Raw genomic sequence first — 20,669 nt, forward strand, 5'->3', positions numbered from 1 at the left:
AAGAATTATGGCAAAAATTAATTTCCAATCATAACGTAAAGGATGCTGCGATTCAAACTTTAAGCTCGTTTTTCTAGAAATCAATACATTGTCACTTAGTCCGGTCTGACTTAACGCCGGAATACTAGCAGGAATAAAACGCCAACATATTATGATGTATATATTTTCGATAAGGGATCGATGGATTGATCAGGTTGCCTTCGTTGCTTTCTTATTATTTAATTCTGGAATGCTAAAATTTCGAATCTCTCAAAAACATCAAATGCCCTATTTTGCATTACATTGCTATTGAAATCGAATATGTCAGGTATTCTTAATAACAATAAAATCAAATGGCGGGAGTTTACAAACCAAATACTTTCGAAAAATCAGTCGTAACGCTTATTAAATGTTTAGAATAAAAGGGTGGTGCATGACCAATTTTTTTCTATTGTTACTGAATTGATATTTTAATTTCCTGATAAAAGGAAAATAAAGAGTCAACAGGAAAAGGCATGGCAAAAATTTCTTTCTGTTATAATATAAAGTTGGCAGAAACCCTTGCGATATCTGTACAATTTTTCCTGCCAAGTTGGCAGGAAAAGGCGGGCCCTTGTTTGCTTTTCTTGCTAGATTGTGTGAAGTTAGCAGGTAAAGGCGGGCCATACTGTTGTTTTCCTTGCTAGATTGTGTAAAGTTAGCAGAAAAAGGCGGGGCATATATTACTTTTTCCTGCTAGAATGTGTGAAGTTAGCGGGAAAAGGCGGAGCATATATTACTTTTTCCTGCTAGAATGTGTGAAGTTAGCGGGAAAAGGCGGAGCGTATATTATTTTTTCCTGCTAGAATGTGTGAAGTTAGCGGGAAAAGGCGTGGCTTCGTAGTGTAATTTTTGACATGTAGGTGGCGCAGCGATCGTTTTTCCTGCTGGCCTTTTTTCCCCGCTGTGTTGATTCCAGTACTTTATCCGCCCATTGACAATAATTATTTTAGTAGGTATTTATTTGTTGTAAACACACATGACTGCGGTAAGCTTCCACTGAGATAAATAAACTATTGAAATCCATAAGAATTCCTTAGGATTTTGCATATGGAAACCATTAGTTTGATTTGTGACTAGAAGGAGAAAATGACCATCGTTTTTATGTCATGCTTGTAGAATTTCTAAACCGTTCATAGTATTCTCTGGGACAGTGGAATAAGGGATGGCTTTTTTCAGTATTACTGCAAAAGCGCAACTGGGTCGTTATTTCATGGATTCTAGTTTTATCATCGCACTATTCATATACGCAGGGAACTCATGCGTAGGCCGTAGATTCCATGCAAACAGGTGGCTGTGTCATCCAGATGTTTACAATTATGCGTGATAGAAAAACACGAACTAGAATAGATTTTTTTCAATGAGAGTATCTTGACAACGTTTCGCCAGGAGGCCATCTCGTTCGCTGATCTAAGATTAGCAAAGGTAGCGCAAATTTCGCTGCAGATAGCAAAGTTCCCTCTAAATTGCATACTATTTTAACAATATTAATTTATGCAATGTTCAGATGGCTCCTAATTATTCATTTTTGTTTTTGAAATATTTGATTTCACAATAAACGATATTCACCATTTAGCACCCAGCAGAAGCAGATCATTCAACTATTAAAGAATACGGTAAAAGTGAAGCAATACTGGCTCTCCTCTCATCTCCTTTCATGAATTATTATCCTTTCCTGACCCAAGTTCTTGCCGAAAACATGTTATTTCTCATATTTTCATGTAATCAAAGCGTCTTTGTAAACTTATGAAACGAAATAGTATCTTTTTAATTTAATATTCTAATTTAACAAACATATAATACTCTTAGTAATGTTGCTGTAGCTCTGTTTGCCGTATCGGTTATCCTCATTTCTTTCCAAATTCCCTAGCACCACTGAAACTTGCATCGTTTGCGTCTTCCTCTGACTGCACAATGTTTGTCACGACTCTTGTCTCAGTTTGATTCACATTTTCTGTAACACCTGTTGTCTCCTGTACAATTGACGTCGTAAATCTGCCTGATCCGATTCGATTGGTTGCTTCACTAGAAGCAGTACTTATATCCTGTCTCACTTTATTCTTGTTATATTTATTAGCTAAATCGTGCCCACATGACTGTGGTACTGTCACAGGTGGAAGAACCAGTGCTGAAGACGATGGCCTTACAACGTCACTAGCTCTTCTTGCAATATCATTGATTTGCAATTGATGATAGTCGGTTTTGCCATGAAAACTTTTGGTAACCCTTGTGATACGTGGAGGTTCAATAAAGCTCTCTCGTATCACCAATGCTCCCGGAGTAGGCGCATTGTTCAAACGGGCAACCATGCATTTATTAGTCTTCGAACATTTTTCTGGTTCTAATTCAAACTTACTAGCTAAGTTTTTTTCAATATTTGGAATATCTTTCTGCAGTTCATCAAAAGACATATGCATCCGGTTGGGCTGTTGCTCGTAAGAATTAGCGTGCTTCAAAACTCCGGAAGCGCGATCAGTAAACTTATGCGATTCGTGGGAAAAATTCTTCGCTTCTGTTCGAGAATCTTTCTCATACAAACTTATTTGTTTCTGGATGCGATTACTACGATGTTGGTTTTCTATCTTTGGTATTGCTCCACCTGAAAATGGTCCTGGACCGGTTGGTGGTGCTGAAGCTGGAGGGGGAGGAATGTCACTTTTTAAGTTGCTTAGCTCATGTCGGACATTTTTTATATCGAACAAGAACTCCTTTTGAAGCTGTTTTCCACTATTAGTTGACCCTAAGGTTAGGTTAAGATTTGCTATTGTCTCTGTATCGTCGCTTGCGCTAGTTACTGCTAGGTCTCCTGTACTCAAGCACGTGTCGGTTGAAATTGTAGCATCTTCGTCATCCTCCTCATTGGTCTGTAAAAAAGTTTATATGATGAACAAAATGCGTCCTGCAAACCCAACAGATACTAACCAAATCATAGTTGGTATTTGTAGAACCCCTCGTAGCATCATTGGTGTTGAATTCCCAATCTGAACAGGTGCTGATAGGAGTTAGATCCCCGCTGATATCAAGAGTGGCATCTTTGCTAACAGGTGGAATTTTAGCTGGACTTTCCAAACTAATGCTAGCAGCTAACTGATCATAGTTGAAGTGCGATCCCAATACGTTCAGATCGTTATCGATAATAGGGAAAATTTGCGGCAAATTGTCTCGGTTGCCTCCTCCCGCTACTAGTGCGATGCTTCTGGTGGTATGAAACAAAATAGACCACAAATAAAGACTGTTTTCAACCTGAGCTTGCTAATGCGATTTACCCATCCGTACTTGTAATGCTGGCCGACATGTCGCTACTCGGACAGCCACGAGAGAAGAGATCGCTATAATTTGGAGATGATGGTCCACCGCTGGATATGGCGCTGATACTACTAGTCATACTCGATTGGCCACTCCAATCTTTCAGAGGGTGGACGGTACAGGTTTATCGATAAGAATGAAAAAGGAACGTTTTGTCTATGTATGTTGGATATATGAACGAAACATTCAACTTATGACGAACTACAAAAGGAACATCCAGAGCCAACATAAAGATAATATGCAGTATATTAGGATTTTAAAATTAATGCGTGTTGTATTGTGAAATGGAAATGATAATTGGATGAAAAAATCCAAAAGATTATATTGTCCCTTTGTGAATGACGCTCGGAGATGTATATGGATGTTATTATCGTTGTGTTTTTTTATATTCCGGACAGTTAACAAGCTTGCATAGAAAGACGCGCAGATGTTTTATAAGACGATTTATTTGGAAGAAAGATTAAATGCTTTCGGTTTGGTAAATATACCCTGTTCGTTTTTTAAACTATTGACAAAACTGATAAAGTTGATTCGTACTACACAGGAATGATCATAATCATAACGGTGATACATACTATTCGCTGAAAGGTACAATATAACGTAATAGCTATCACAAAAACTCATGCACTTTGACCGCAAATCAATAGATCTTTGTTGCCTTTAAAAAGTGAATATGATAAACAAATAGCTTTGCCAAGACAAACTAAATAGTGCAGATGGAGAAGGAGACAATGCAAATGATGTTGACTTCGAGAGGTACGGAACCAGATGGTCCATATATCGAATAAGATTTTCGACGGTTTCTACAGTCAACCAAACTTGCGTAGCCTAAAACTGCTTTAAATCGCTTGTACCTCTTGTTGACCTATACGTAAGGCATGGAGATAGATCATCGAATACTTGGTTGATAGAAGAATAGTGTATTCAAGCTGAAAAATAGAAAAACACTTGCGAGGCACAAACACATGATGAACGAGGTGTGCCAAATCTTCAAACATTTTGCGATATCGGTAGAGTAATGAATTTGTGATTTTTATGCCTTTTCATGCATATACTTCTAGTAAGCATTCAATGAGTGGATAGACCGAATATGCCCAATGCATAAAATTTACAGCAGAAGAAACGAGAGGCAGATAGAAAAGTATGCTATCGCTGCATAAATAAAATTCTGCGTGTACGATGATTGGAATATTAGACTTCACTGCGGGTGTCCAAAATGAATATTGAATTTAAAATGCGCTTATCGTAAGTAAAGTTTCAGCAATGAAGAGGTAGCACTGCTATTAAAACAAGATGCAGTCAAAACATTCCAATAGGATTGAATAAATGAAGAAAGCATTGTTCGTCTATTTATATTGCATTTTGGAACATTAATGCTTTATATTCAATAAAATCAAATCATTTGAATGATAATTTAAAATCGAAGATTATAAAATTAACAATAACAATCCCTCACAACGCTGATTTTTTTGAATATAATTGGGCAATCCATGAGACGTTTCTGATCAGCTGATTATTTCTTCTTTACATATTTTGACGTTACTCCGAGGGGTGCGACGTCCGACAATATCGTTGGTTCGATCCAACATCAAACGAATCGGACTAACAAAGTTGTTTGTCGGACGAGTTTTTCTGTTCGCAGGAGTATACTTGTTGACAGAACCCACCGCTGAATTGTCAAACAAATATCTAATGGATTGCCTAATACGTTATAACGTTACAGGAGAAAATGCATGTCGAGGAGGTGTATTTTAATGTGAATGTGGTAACGGAATTAAATAAACGAAAACCAACGACTTGGTTGAACGAACGATATATAATTATCTCTTGTAAGTATAAGTTACGAATGACAAAATTGTAGGCTTACGGTATGGAATGACAGTTTACCGTTGAGGGGTCATATGGAGGATTTGAAGACATTTTTTCAATAGGTCTAATCTGCAAAAGAGAGCCTCTCTTTGATTACTTTCTCTTCCGCGAATTACTCGGTCACCTTTCTAATTTCCCTTCAACTGTATGCATAATAAGTTAGTAAAAACCTTGGTCTTTCGTAACATACTGAAATGTTTAAAGTGTTATGGTTTCGCAGTAATAATCGAAAGAGAAAAGGAAAAAAGAGGGCTCTCATTTGTAGATTGGATCTATTGAAAAAAAAATCTTCATTTGTAGTGTAAGGGATAGGAAATTGACATTTCGAACAACCCCGCTCAATTTGCGAAATTCATCATCCCTAGATTTGCTTGATGTTTCTGGAAAATCCTAGCGGGCAGACCCTTGGTTATTACATCTGCCAACTGCTCGGCCCATTAGAACATACCTCAACTCAACGCGTCCTTGCTAACTCTCTCCACGTACGAATATTTGTTTCGCATCAACATGCTTCAATCGACCCACTCCGCGCTCATCCTCAGCTACATGAATCGTTGATTAGTTGTCCTCGATATATGTAATTGGTTAAGTTTATTTTGAGCGGGAAAATGTTGCCATCTTGTGTTGGCAGTACTTGAAAATTATTTATTTTTTGTGCATCAAAACTAGTATTATAAATTCCATTTCGATCCCTATTCATCTTTTCATTGCATCAAGAAATATTTCCGAAATATGGCTATTTTTACGTGCCCTGCAGTGAGGTAACCCCTTAATAAATTTTACACGGTTTTCTCCGTTTGCTACATGCCTTGATAGGCTGATCCGATTAACCACCCGGGGACAACATCTTGATACGACAAAGGATAATTTGGTTTTATTCAGAAGTGTACGGTACGGTAAAACAAAATGGGTGAATTTTAAAATGAATTGCGGATGATGTCGAGTTAATTACATTTGATTCTTAAAAGCATGAAAATAACGTAGAATAGAAAAACTACTATAAGTTCTTGTGCGATAGCATATATTTCATTCAATGAGAATATCAAACACGAAAAAGCGCGTTTGATTCGTGTATCATGAGTTATCGGCAAGGAATAATTATGAACTATATCTACAGAAATAAATAATTATTTTTTATTTACTAAATAGAAAAATAGATAAATCTGCAGCGTATCGCGGAAAAAATTATAAATCTCTAGATATTAAAACTGACATGACTCCGTACGTATAGTAATTTTCTAGAGTCCTACGTCCATGAACATTGAAAACGTACTCATCATAACACTTCCACCAAGCGTTGAAAATAAACTACTCATTGCGACAACTACAGCTTTCAGCTTTAACAAACTACTCATAAATACCGTTCAAATCTTAGAACATGAATAGTAGATTGGAAAATAGTTGAACTAAACTGGATTACTGTAGCAGAATAGATATATGGCGACACGTATAAAATACTGGTAACACATACCAGGTCTATTACTTACTCGCCAGAGGCAATACTGGTCGGTCGGGCACCGCTGGGCTCGGTGTCGGGGTCGGAAGTGGTGTCGACGGATATTTCGGGGGAGACGATGCTGGCGTCTTGAACAGTGGTCCGGTGGTCATTTTCTCCAGAAAATGATCCAACTGCCGCAGAGAGAGTGCATTATGGAGCGTCTCGAGTGGACGAATCGGAGGCACACCACCAAATCCTTCAATCGCTTAAACCGAATAGAAGAGGGTAGGGGAGGTGATGGTGATGCAGTTACAGGTCATATTGTGTGATTAATTTGTTTTAGAGTAGCAAAGATATGGATTGGGTTGTGATAGATGAATGTGTTTTTTAAAAATTTAGAGAAATTAGAAATTGAACATTAAATTTGTAGTAATTCTATTCTGTAACAGATTGAACATAGAACAAACCAAAACGGATAATGGAATAGCTTAATCGAATTGCGCTTCGTGTTATGTTTTCCTTCGAAACAACCTAGTTCAAATATTCATAAATAATTAATTAAAAATTGTTTATGTGGTGCTTATTTCAAGTTTGCTGACGAGATGTACAGATGTTATTCATGCTCTACCTCGTCTCTCCACAACCCTCTTTCCGCTAAACGCGGTCGCCGAATGGTTTCACTATTTTGGACCAAATATAATAAATTTTTGCTCGATATCTTTAATACTATCAAACTACGACTAGAACTCCACAAATTTATCAAAAATTCTATCTATGAAATAATCTTAGGCCAATTAATTTTATGGATCTCATTATCACTCCAGTATAGCGAATAATCAAACATCAATATAAATAACGAGCAATATACTACACCAATAATTGCAAGTAATGAAATTGGCGTGCAGAACTGCTTTTGCATCTCGCCGTTGGGCACGACAGTGACACTAATCATAACACCCACCCGTTTACAACAGAAATCAAGAAATGTAAATAAAGTTGTCAGATTTTTGACGAGCCTGATTTAAGAAAAAAGGGATAATTATGAGACATTCTCGTTTTGCATTGAAAAACACCAGAGCGGTGGATTGCACTTCTGCTAGAAGGTGCAAAACCAGCGCAATCCAATGCCCGAAAAACGCCATACGAAACTTCTTTAGAAAGCTATAAATTTTCAATACTCGGGTTTCTTTAAACCGAGAACTTTTCACAGCTCAAGCAATTTTTGAATTCCTTTATTAAAATTTACTAAATTAGTAAATTTAAGCAGTTTTTGAGTTGTAAATGAGCATGTTTGAATTGTAAGGAAGTTTTGACGATCAGTTCGAAAGATATGTGTGTCTTTTCAACAAGAAAATTTGACAAAATATGTGTGTCTTTTCAGGTACCACAATATAGAATGGCATGTATTTGTTGTTCAATCAACGCATAATCATTCCAAACACTTGAAATTTGTACTGTTCTTTTAACAAACAACTTGGGCAATACACCAAATAATATTTCCGGGGAAAAAATGTTTTGTTACTAACCAAAGCAGTTAAAAATTTCATGTGTAATTTAAATTCTTATCCCATAATCAATGCAATCGAGTAACAAAAATTGATCGATACTAGATAGCTACCAGATTTTTATTGTTGAAGACGAACTACTGCAACCAGTATTTAGATTTATTGTGGGACGCCCTTAATCTAAGTGTACTAACTACTATGACTATTGATGAGTGATTGTCGTTATTGAGATACACAACTCTTCCCAGTTAGGAGCTCTACGTCGTATGAAGCTTATTACATGTTTGGGATCTGCAGTTCAAATATCAAAGGCTCCAGTGTTCCTTTTCCGAATACTCGTAGTCTGCGTTGTATCAATGCACTGCATTCGCAGATCAGATGTTTAGATATTTCACGTTGAGATCCGCAAACGCGGCGTGTATCGTTTTTAAGCTTACCAATTTTCTTTAAATGATATTTACTCGGACAGTATCCGGTAAGTAGTTCTGTCATGGTGCATAGCTCTTTTTTGTTTAGTCTAAGCAACTCCAGGTTTTTTTTCTCGTTGGGTGAGATGAATTTCTTTAATTGTCCCAGTCCAGGTGTGGTACTCCAATTGTTCTTTATAGCTGTGCCCTCCCACTTTTCAGTTCCATTTTGAGGGCACTCGATGAGACTCAACAGAATGGTTCTGGGCCGATAAAATTAATGGAAACCCTCTAATCTAAGTAATCGGATTTTTCATTCCCTGCAATGTCCTGGAACCCAGTATATATTGACATAATTTTTCTCTGCCAATTTTCGGAGTGCAAGAATGCCCTCCCATACTAGTTTTGAGCGACACGTAGGGGCCCTTAATGCATTGAGAGCAGTCTGACTTTCTGAGAAAATGCAGATATTTCCATACTGGTATTTTCTTTTCAGACACATACGTAAATGTATTCTAAAATGAAAATATATTCCTGCTTGAAACACTGTTGGCCAGAATGCCATGGACATACTAGCGTTTATTCTTGGTCCTGTAATATGTACTCATCTGTGTAGCAAATTACTGAGCCTGGACGGAGACTAGGGCCACCTTGATCCCAGGTTGAGCGTTCAGTCTCAGTAATGTTGTAGATAGTTTCAAACTTCGGCATCGCATGCAGCCAGTCTTCATTTGAAGAGGTTATTTATAGGAAAATCTTTCAGAACCGCAAGATGTCCTGAAAAATCTTCAGACAACAATTGTTTATAGTGATTTATTTTCAATCCGATTTTTCCCGCCTCAAGTTGTATCACCTGATCCATCGGCATGAGATGCAACATCGCATCTAATGCTTTCGATGGAGTACTTCGCATGGCACCGGTTATTGCTCCACAAGCAAACTTTCAACGTTTACCTAGTTTTATTGAGTTGATGTCTCTTTTGTTTTAGGCCACCAAACTAGCGAGGCAAATGTCATTCTAGGTTTGACTATTGTAGAGCACAACCAATGAAACATACTTGGTCTGAGGCCCCATTTTTACTGCGCACCCAAAAGGTACTAGTGCCCTTACTTATAACCTGCTTAATATGTCCATTCCAGTTTAGTTTCTTATCTAGTGTCAGTCCCAGGTACTTTATCTCAAAGGATATTTCAATTACTGCTCAGTGGAGCAAGTATGGATATGGAATACAGTGGAGACCCAATTTTATCAGCACCCGGTTTTATCTGCACCCGATTTTATCAGCCCCCGATTCTATCTACCCCCGATTTTATCAGCTTTTTGACCTGATTTTGTCAACCTCCTCACATGAAAATTGGTAGTTGGTAGTTTGATGGGCTTTTGCTGAAGAAACCCAGTTGAATTCGAGTACATCCTTTCTTGGGCATATATTTCTTATTATTTTTTTTAAATTTTGTACTATCAGACCCCCTCAGTCAGGGGAACTTACAGTAAATAATCAGAAAAGGTTGCGAGGCTATATCTAAGGACCAAAGAAGAATATTTTGAGAGCTTCGGTTTATTAAAAAGACAGAAAAATATATGTCCCGATTTTATCAATGTCCCTGTTTTATCAGCTTAAAATTCGCCAAGGGTCTGATAAAAACGGGTCTTTACTGTATCTATATTGTTGGATAATAAATACTCTATAAGACACTTGCCATTTCGTTAAAATCAGTGCATCCCCAGATCGCATGATGGCCATTTGCATCGCAACCAATAATAAATTACTTCTTTTCCTACAGCAGCCAACAAGCTCATTTTCTGGAGGGGTTTCAACTGATTCCCCTGGGAAAGTAAGCAGAAGCGGTTATAATATCAGTCCTCACTCTCGTTGTTGGTTTATTTAACTATATTACCACTGTCTGTTTTCACAAATTCTGTTATTGGTGTAAAGTTAACATTTGCACTTTCCAGCATAGCCGCAAGCCACCTATATATTTTCTTTTGTACAAGGCGCGCCATCTGGATGTGTCCTAGTTCAACATTGAACAACTCAACCATTTGACAGATAAACACAATTCTGAAAAGTGCCATTTTAGCTATCAGTCGATTTACACCAAAAGAACGCGCTGAAATCGTAGCGCTTTACATTGAAAACGAGTGTGCTGCAAAACAATCATCGGTCCTTATTTTTTCAAAGAAGGAGAGACCATCGACGGCGCACGCTACCGTTGGATTTTGGTGGACATTGTCTGCCCACAAATGCAGAAAAAGGTCTGAAAAACTTCTATTTTCAACAAGACGTGGCACCTTGCCACACCGCAGCCGCAGAATCAATTTCTTGCAGAGCAAATTCCCAGGACGAGTTGTCTCAAAAAATGGTGATTTGGAATGGCCTCCTCGTTCTCCGGATTTAACGGTACCAGACTTTTTTCTGTGGGGTTACTTGAAAAGTAAAGTTTATTCTAGCAAACCTAAGAACCTTGACGAACTCAAAGCTAATATACGAGCTAAAATTCCTGCGATTAAGCCCGAAATGCTGTCATGCAAAATACTCTGCTGCTTTTGTGTATCAAATGGAGGTGGTCATTTAATCGACGTTGTATTCTAAACCTTGTTTATAATAAGTAGCATAACATATCCTTAAAAACTTTACTTGTGAAAATCGGCTGAAAAATGGCGAAGTTCAATGTTGAAAAAGGATACATCCAGCTGGCGCACCCTGTAAATCTTTGACAAAGGATTCCAGTTGCTCCTTTCGCACGATGCAGATTCGCTTATTTTTGTTTTTTTTGTTTTGTAACTCATTTGAGTCCCATGACATGCGAAGAAACAGATAATGTAATGTTTGGTATTTACGCAAAAAGAACTTAGCGTCGGTTTTGAGTTTTGAGGAGAAACGAGAAATTGCTAAATATTAGGTCTCGGGAAACAGCTTCTACGGGATATATAAAACACTCAAGAGCAATTCGATCAACACTTCGTATTATCACTAGTAACAAAAGAAAGAAGTATATAACAATTACCTGAGGGTGACGCCGTATTCGGAATCATGTCGCGAAGATTCGGAGCTGATGAACTTCCACTGATTACCGCGGTGCTGAACAAACTGTTTGTGCTGGTTGCCATCTTCTTACCGAAGCCACCTAGCATCTTAAAGTAGCTCATCTGGCCGGCAATGCTGTGTCGTTGACGTCTTACAGCTGTGCCGCCAGTAGACGAATGAGATGAACCATGAGAGGACGAAACTGCACAGCCGTGCCCACCACCAACGGCAACATTACCGCTACCGGACGGATTTGTACTGCTGTCTGTCGTATATGATTTGACGAATTTCGAACAGTGAGGTTTACAGTTAGGTGAAAGGTTACTGTTACTGCTGTTAGTTATGGTAGAATTAACAGCGGTAAGGGTTTGATTATCACTACAACTAGCAGCCATGGTGACATTATTATAGGATTTAACCGGAAAAATCTTGTTCAACAAAGTTGTAAAGCCCATGTCTGAGTCAGTCATACTTTCATTTGGCGGCGGAGTTGTTAGGGAAATGAAAGTGATTGTTTCCCCAGTATTGTTAGTCCGTTTCGTGAAGTCCATTTTGGGTACAGTAAGATCACTGGAACCTCGATAAGTAATCTGTGGCTCAGTGGTTAATTTTGGTTTTAGTTGGATGGGTGAAGAATCAGTGAACAACTGGGATTGGGTCAAGGAGTTAGGACTGCGATCTAAGGATTTAACACGAAAAAATAGGGTAGTGCTGGAATCATTCTGGATAATACGTGGCGTTTCGGCGTCTGTCAAAGATTCCAAATCATTGAAGCTTCTGCTAATAAGAGGAAGAGATAAATAGAGTATTGAGTTGCAACTGCACTCATTGAACGGAACAAGCAAATTATCCTTTTCTGGATCATTGGAAAATGTGTAAGAGCGAGCTCTATTGCTTAATGGATACTTGTAGTGAAAGGGGTCTAAATCGTGACAGGCACTGTAATATCGAGACGTTTCAGAATTCGTGTCAGAAAATGAAGAAACATAGAGCTCTTGGTCCGCCAAGTTAGGCGTAAATTCACTGATTGAGTCGCATGAATTAGACTCTTGCATGAACAAGCATTGACGAGATAAAGGTCTTTCGTCCGTTACAACCGTTGCATCAAGACAACGATTGTCATATCTATTTGTGGATGACACCTGAGTACCAATGAGGAACAATTGGTTATCTGGTTCTTTGATTGTTTGAAAAAAGTCTATTGAAGAGAGAGACGTTTCGTTTGTTGCCGATTTACAGTAAGAATTGAATTGCAAAGTGACAGACAGCGTTTCACCTACGTTTTTATATTCAGTTCATTAGAGACACACAAACATATCAGGGTTAAAGGGAAAAAACAAGAAAACCATGAGACGAACAGCAAAAGATTACCAAATCACCACGAAAAAAAGTAAAATAGTTATCATTCAACAATTCGATAGCAGATAATATACAGTTGCAATTGTTATTGTTATTTAAAAAGTTTAGACATCAACACAAAAATAAAAAACAAACGATTCACAAAAAATTGTATACACGAAAATAGAAAGAGAAAGAAGAACGAAAAGAAAATACAATGAAACTGAGCCCAGAACCTTGTTGTGTTATATGTGAGTAGTGAAGGAAGTTTGTTATATGTTAGATTTGTTCCAGTACTCGAAGAAACTGGAAGTACTCCAGAGTAAACTGAGTGAGAATTGTTTTTGTATTCGCTTCTCATGGCTTTTTTGCCTCCTGTAGCAAAGCAGATGGTAATTGTACCAAAACGCGGCTTTTTTTTTTTTTCAAAAAATGGGTTGTTTTTTTTTGGAAATGGTTCTAAATGGCATGTTTACGACAGCTAATGGAAAAAAATCCGGGGGGGGGGAGTAAAGTTTTAAAGTGCTTTAAACTGAAAACATAAGTTGTTTCTACTAACCTTACTAACAGTGGTATTGCGCATAACAAAATGACATTTAGGGCAAAGGCGGTGTGATGCGGCTTGGCCGCAGAACCGAGGTCAAGGATTCGAAGCGATGCAAAACGCAGAGGATCCGCTGGGCGAGGTGGTTTTCATGTCACCATCGAAAGTGCAAACAAACCTGTGATCCACTCGTTTGCCTGTTATATTCAAACATAGGGACAGCATGCTAAAAAGCGATGTGGCGTAGCCACAATAGGCATTAATAATATTTTATTTAGTAACAATAGTAACAATTTATTACAAAAATAAAACATTGTCACTACCTAATGTGGCTACGCCACATCGCTTTATTCGTGTGCTGTGCTTAAGCTATTCATGTTTAAATATACCGAGTAAACAAGTAGATCACAGATCTTCGACGAGATAAAGCCCACCTAATCCGGTGGATCCTCAGCGGTTTGGCGCCGCTTCGGAATGCGGAACAATCCGCATCACCCTACCTTCGCCCTAAACGTCACTTTCTCATGCGCATAACTCCTGTTAGTAGGGTTAGTGGGAACAAATTATTTTTTCAGTTTAAACTACTTTAAAGCTTTCCCCGCCTCGAGTTTTTTAATTAGTTGTTGTAAACCAGACCTTTCCAAAAAATACCCGTTTCTCGAAAAAGCCACGATTCGGAACAATAACCACCAAAATAAACAGGAGCGGACGTTTGCTCCGACAAGCAAGAAGTACCAGCTGGAACAACCCTAATGTTAAATCGAAAGGTCTAATGAAACAAGAGCTGATAATCCATACCCATTATAATATAGACATGCTTGACACTCATATGATCGGATGAGTGTAAATGTAAATTTTGAACGGAACCTGTACCATCTTTTACTATGAAATTCTTCTCAATGCCACAATATAGACCGATGGACATGATTAATTTTATATTAACTGCGCGATGATCAACCATTGATATGATTTACATATAAACATTAATTGTTTGTTTCTATGTGTAATATATGCTGGAAGCACGTACAACACAGATAAAAAGCAAGGAAAGTTAAATACATGGAAAATGAAATGTTCTTAAGTTAAATCTTGTGGTATGTTTCCAGTGTGATTTCATTAACGTTCGTTTTAAGGGTGTTCCGCGGAAAACATAAACCAAAGCCGCTGTAGTAGATAGACTAAGAATTCGTTCGCCTCATAAAGCACATTTTTGAACCAGTACCACACATCAGGTATTTAAGACGTAACTATCCATTGAGCTTTTGACTACTAAGTAAGAACCCGTAAAGGCGAAGTTGAAAATCTCCAACCGATCAATACATTTTAGGTTTTTACTTCGCAGTCAATTCACTAAACGAATACTTTCGCTAATTTCATATTGGGGACGCAACAGAAAAATATCAACAACACGGTACAATTGTCAGCCAGATGAGACTACTGTTAGTATATATTGGTTATCAGTTTGTTTTGAAGAGCAGTTCAAAAAAGTTCAAAAGGCACTCAGATTCACTCGTAGGCCCGCGGATGATGTTGATTTGAAATAGATAAAAAATATTTATTACAGTGTTTGCATGTTGTGTTGTATGTTTTAATTTACAACTAAGGATATGGAGTGTAAGAAAAAAAAGTGTGAACAAATTTTGATGAAACGTATTTAAAAAAGGGTTATTTTTTTAAATTCCACTAAGAGTATAAAAATGCTTAATTTTGATGAAAATTACTTTACGAAAATATTAATTCTAAAGAGACGGAAAATCCATCTCTGTGAGAATCAATAAAACCTTGAAATAAGACTTTTCATAAAAGTATTGATCCAATTTTAATATTTTTTTTAAATTATTCAGTGAGCATAAAAACATTGTAAAAGTTGCACATTCGTCATATTTTTTTTTAATTTATGTAACATTTGTTGACATATTAGATAATAAAAAAAATGGAACGAACAGAAATGTTGTAAATCGTACAGTGAGAACAGCGGTATGTTTACTGAATAATTGAAAAAAAATTGTGAAATCAGACCAATACTTTAATGAAAAGTCTTACTCGACAGCAGGTTCAACATCAATTCAATCAATGTTCTTTTCTGGTCTTCAAAATTTAAAATTTAAAGCCAAACATGTAACTTTGCCAGTTATCCCCCAAAAACAGCTCAATTGCACGCCTCTAGAGTAGAGAACCGCCTCAAATGCACTGCACCAGAAATACAAAGTAAAACATAACCACCAGTAATAATGAAAATTGAAAATAACTTCAATGAGAAATATGGCATAGTGCATCTTGCATTGGCTTGCTGAGCCAAGCCAAATGTTTCGATTTCATTAGTTCTCATCAGCTTAAAATGAACTCCTTTTCTTACGGAACATCACACTTGACTAGGGGTGTGCTCAGGAACACAAATTATGTCCCCGTTTTTTTGGAGCTAGCGTCAATCCGGCGCTAGATTAGTTCTGTCACTAAGTTAGTGCCGGACTCTGATGAGACGAAGTAGAAATCCAAATTCCAGAACTAGCTATAGTTTAGTTATAGGTTTTGTGCTCTTCACGCGCAAAGATGGTTTTAAACAATGTTCACCTTAATGGAGAAAAAAAGTTTTTACCAAAATTGTTCTCCGCTAAGGAGCATAGTGCATCTTGCATTGGCTTGCTAAGCCAAACCGAATGTATCGATTTCATTGAATTCTCATCAGCTTAAAATGAGCTCCTTTTCTTGTGGGATATCACGCATGACTAGGAGTATTCTCAGGAACACAAATTGTCTCTCCCTTTTTTGAAGTTAGCATCAATCCGCCGCTAGCTTAGTACTTTCACTAAGTTAGCGTCGGATACTGATGAGACGAAGTAGGAACGAAAATTTCATAACTAATGATGTTTTTTGTTTACATCGCATTTTTTGTGATGCACAGATGCTAACAACAAACTGTCATGCTATTGTTGTTCAGTGTTTTTGGCTATTTCATAATGGAACGACTTACAACGGTTCACCGTCCACAAACTGTTCAATAGTATTACGAAAATCCTCCATTATTTTCTACGAACGCCAACAACCTTCTGTTTAAGCGTTCTAGAATCGAAAAATGGGTCCACTTTGCCGTTTTCAATGATTTTTTTCGCTTCATATGCCAATATGATCTCAATCTTGTTGAACATCGTTGTATGGCTGCTTCATCCGAAAGAGAATATAAGGTAAGCGGCTTTCGTATGCATCGTGTACTAGTCGTTGGCAATGCTACCAACTTTTATTGCTATTCTCCGTGATAATCTGGCTTGCTTCAAATGAGAAACACTTTTCATGTTGGCACACTCTTTCCAGGATATGTGGTGCTATCATCAAAAGTTTTGTTGAGCTATTACCAACGGCTGTCTCTAGGCTCATTCCAGGAAATTCTGATTTTTGGCCTCTTAGACCATGACCGAATAAATCAAAAGAACGATTGAATGTTCCGTATAAGTTTTACTCCAAAGATGTTTTAAACACTTCACACATATTTAAAAAAAAATCACGAGAAGGCAATCTTTCAAGAGCACGACGGGCAATATTTTTTGAATAATTGGTTTCAGTGGTTTTACCCATTTTCTTCTTAGTGGAGGAAAATTGATTTTCACCTAAATTTTTCTCCTTAGGGAGAAATATAGTATAATAGTCAGCTTAAAAATGAACTCTTTTTGCGGACATCAAGCTTGACTAGGGGTTTGCTCAGGAACACAATTAATGTCTGTTTTTCTGGTGCTAGCGTCAATCAGGCGCTAGCTTAGTTCTGTCACTTCTCTAGTAACAATTGAGGTTTAATAGTAGGTTTATAGCCACTGATAAAATTTAGATTACACTTGTAGCGTACTATAAAACTTTAATTTTTACTTGGGTAAGTTAAAGTTAAATTAGATTCTTTCCTAAAGATGTCTGTTTTGTATAATGAAACAAAGATCTTTAGACAAGTAAAGATCTTTGGTCGATCTAGTAGCATTTTCATTTTTGACACTATACCGCTGTAGCTAGTGCTACAATCATTCATACATAGTGTAATCAGTTTATCTTTTTTTACGCTACATTGGTGTAGCAAAAAGCTGTTTCATCCTTAAAGCATTGCAAAGTATAACTGATCACTGCATTCGAGATGTTCATTTGGGAGTATATACGTTGTCGGAAAGAATTCTGCTTTAATCTCAACCAAGAATTTATATACATTTTGGCAACTTTTAATTGCTTTAAGGAGAAACAAACATTGGTGCGAGATAGAAAACGAAAAAAGCAGTTTCTTTCGCACCCTGTGTTAGATCTTCATGAAAATCAATCAGCTTATGTAGAATATTGTTACATTTTTAGTTTTCGATTTTCGCACCATCGTTCGTTTGTCCTTAAAACCTTCGATCCTGTGGTTTTTACAAAAGCTCTTAGTAGTATTGAAACGATTTGTTCAGACAAAACACTAAAATGAAGCCTCTGAGCATCGAACGATTAAAGAATTCAAAATGACAATCGATTTACGTAAACCCCAAAATGTGCAAATTTCGAATAGGGAATCCCAGGGAACGGATATGGCAGTTATTTATGTCCAATGTGTGGGTAATAACGTGCAGGATCTATTCTGAGGGAAATTGCTTCTAACTACACAGAATATAATACAAATATGAAACACCCCGATCAGAACGACCTAACAAAAGAATAACATGCCGCGATATACATAAGAGTCCTACCTGCATAGGAAACCCATAGCAAATGGGACTGTTATGCGGATAACGGCAGTAATGGTGGAGTGTATTTTGTTCTTATAGTGTATAACAGCCCTCACTTTATAATCATCATAAGCAAATAATGCCGTGTCAAATAAACATACTATGAAAAAAACAAAAGTAAATAAAAAAAATAAGCAAAAATATTTGTTAGGAGATTTGACTAAATAAGGCATCAGAATACTGTTATAATTGTGTTATTTCATTCTGATCGGGTCTACCACTACGCATTTGTCGCTGCTACGCAGTCATTGTATGGATTTATACAGCTACAGACAAATAGATGATTATAACTATCTTTGCGAATGAAAGATTTACAAAAAAATCGCCGGCATGGACAATTTTTATCATGAGCATTTCTTTAAGAAACATACGGCACAGAAGCTATTGGATATGGGATGCTATTCCCGTGCACTGTTTGCGTTACTAACCTTTGGTGCGACCATGTTTACCATGCTCAAAGGACCGAGAAGCACGTGGTTCGTCTGGACTAAGTGGTCTTTGACCAGATACTTGCTGTGCCGCTAGCTCTTCGCTTAGTCGTTTAGCTAGATCCATGGCCTCGTGCCCTGCTACTGTATGACAAGAACCAATGGGTATCGGCTCTGAAGATTTAATTTTGCGTATCTTTTTTTCTTTGTTTCGCGTGGCATCTGTAAAGAACTACGAAAAAGCATAATCAAAATACGTTGTATCGAGGTAAAATATTTAGTTATACACTATCTTTAGGAAGCGTTTGTCCAGATTCGTGAGAATTTTCTTCCTCGGTATCGTTTTCTTCGTCGATACGCGATGTGCTTTCTTCATCACCACTCTGTAGTGACAAAAATAAATTATCATAGATAAACTCGCAAACAACTGCTAATTGAGCTTACTGCATTTTTTGATGTTACTGAATCATTGCGGCTGTGAGGCCTGAACCCTGGCCCTGGAGGTAAATTCTTTTGCACACAACAATTCACACCAGGACTGAAGTGCAATTCTACATGGAACCGTTCTTCTGAGCAAGGATCCTTCGTAGGGTCTTCATATAGCATTATCACAATTTGCGACATATAGTTCAGTTCTGATACCATAGAAACATACTCCATAGCTCGGCGCCACTGTTCATCAGTCAATATATTCAACAGACCACCATGGCGTAGTACTGTCAAAAGTGAATGCACATGACTTTCACTGGTAAAATAAAGTCTTGTCCGGACATGTCTTCCAGGGCTTGACACACCGTGACTATATCGAGGATTCAACCGATTGACACTTTCATCACCAGCTTCTTCTATATTTCTCTGTAAATCAGCACGGATCTTTTTCAATAATGGCGTGCAAATGCCCTGCCCGATTGTCAACTTTTCCTGTACTGTTAACCCATACTCCTGGGGTATCACAACGTCTGCCAAATATTTAGCGTATATGTATAATTCTTCGGCCAAATCGAACTGAAGCGTATGCTGATTATGCTGCAGATCGTACTTAATGCAATCGTATATGTCTGGAATTTTCGAAATGTCAAAGTCTTTACTTTTCGTACAGAAATCTTTTTCAATTTTGCCCCATCGACGACCCATCAACTCCCACGTTTCACCATGATAAAGCACAGCTTCTCTAGTTTTTGGATCATCTCTTTTAATGGCTACCACGTTTAGTAATGATTGTATAAGCGAGTGGACATGCGCACAACATTTCACTGGATTTTTAACAAAATCCATAGCTAGGTTGATACTAATTACGTTACCTGGATTTATCGCGATACGGTCTTCGATTGTAAACTCACGATCGATTTGCATTAGTTCATGTAGTCGTGATTTGGCCATATTTTGATATTTGCTCGAATCGCAATCATTATCTAACAACCCATTGGTATTTGCGCTCTTCACCATCTGAACTAGAATCGGCGTCAGTTCTCCTTCTAGTGCCAGCAATCCTTTTGCAAATGCCGCTGCTGTCATTTGAACTCGTCCTTCATCTGATGCGTAGATCTTCAAGTCATGGCGAAACGTTGAATGTAGCCTCAGCAAACCCAAACCTTGTGCTCCAAGACCTTCCTTTCCATCTCGACTTTGACCACCTGGATACATACAACGAAAGATCCTCCCCAATTCTTCGGCTTGAATCCGTCCGGCTGGGGTTAGCTCTCCGCCCCATTTCAATATGAGAACCAGAGAAGGTTCCTTCGGAGCATCTACTGTTCCGCAGTGGCACGATTGCAAAAAAAACGTAAACCGTATTAGAAAGCATTTTCGTTTTGGCGATAGGAAATTGAAATAGGTAAAAAACCGCAAAGCGATAGAAAAGACGCATACTTTTTAATGAAAGAGGCAAGAAATAGATTAAATAAGCCTAGCATTGTCAAAACGCAAAACTAAACGTACTAGAATGTTGTTTACCATCGTCAGAGCTTGATCCACGGGGACGTCCTTTTGGCTGATATTTCATTTGTACTTTACGATTAATACCGGAAAAGTGACCATACCTTCAAGAAAACAAAAGG

The 20,669-nt window shown here is 37.7% G+C and overlaps 1 protein-coding gene across 8 annotated transcripts in view; it reads right to left on the reverse strand.

The window, feature by feature from the left end:
- Positions 1-1,753: 1,753 nt before the first annotated feature.
- LOC131677311 (inositol hexakisphosphate and diphosphoinositol-pentakisphosphate kinase) overlaps positions 1,754-20,669 on the reverse strand; it is a 38,556-nt gene continuing 19,640 nt past the window's right edge. For 2 of the 8 annotated variants that reach the window (XM_058957065.1, XM_058957074.1), the window contains exons 7-15: positions 20,551-20,651; positions 19,057-20,360; positions 18,900-18,995; positions 18,613-18,844; positions 11,553-12,848; positions 6,681-6,896; positions 3,285-3,423; positions 2,941-3,214; positions 1,754-2,882 (exon numbers count right to left, since the gene is read on the reverse strand). In XM_058957065.1, coding sequence (XP_058813048.1) covers positions 1,866-2,882; positions 2,941-3,214; positions 3,285-3,423; positions 6,681-6,896; positions 11,553-12,848; positions 18,613-18,844; positions 18,900-18,995; positions 19,057-20,360; positions 20,551-20,651 — 4,675 coding nt within the window. In that variant the 3' untranslated portion in view covers positions 1,754-1,865. Of the gene's footprint in view, positions 2,883-2,940; positions 3,215-3,284; positions 3,424-6,680; positions 6,897-11,552; positions 12,849-18,612; positions 18,845-18,899; positions 18,996-19,056; positions 20,364-20,550; positions 20,652-20,669 lie in introns of all 8 variants that reach the window. The other 6 variants (XM_058957048.1, XM_058957057.1, XM_058957106.1 and 3 more) reach the window with 5 other exon arrangements.

The sequence above is a fragment of the Topomyia yanbarensis genome, chromosome 1 (assembly GCF_030247195.1).
Source record: "Topomyia yanbarensis strain Yona2022 chromosome 1, ASM3024719v1, whole genome shotgun sequence".
In the NCBI taxonomy this organism is placed as follows: domain Eukaryota; kingdom Metazoa; phylum Arthropoda; class Insecta; order Diptera; family Culicidae; genus Topomyia; species Topomyia yanbarensis.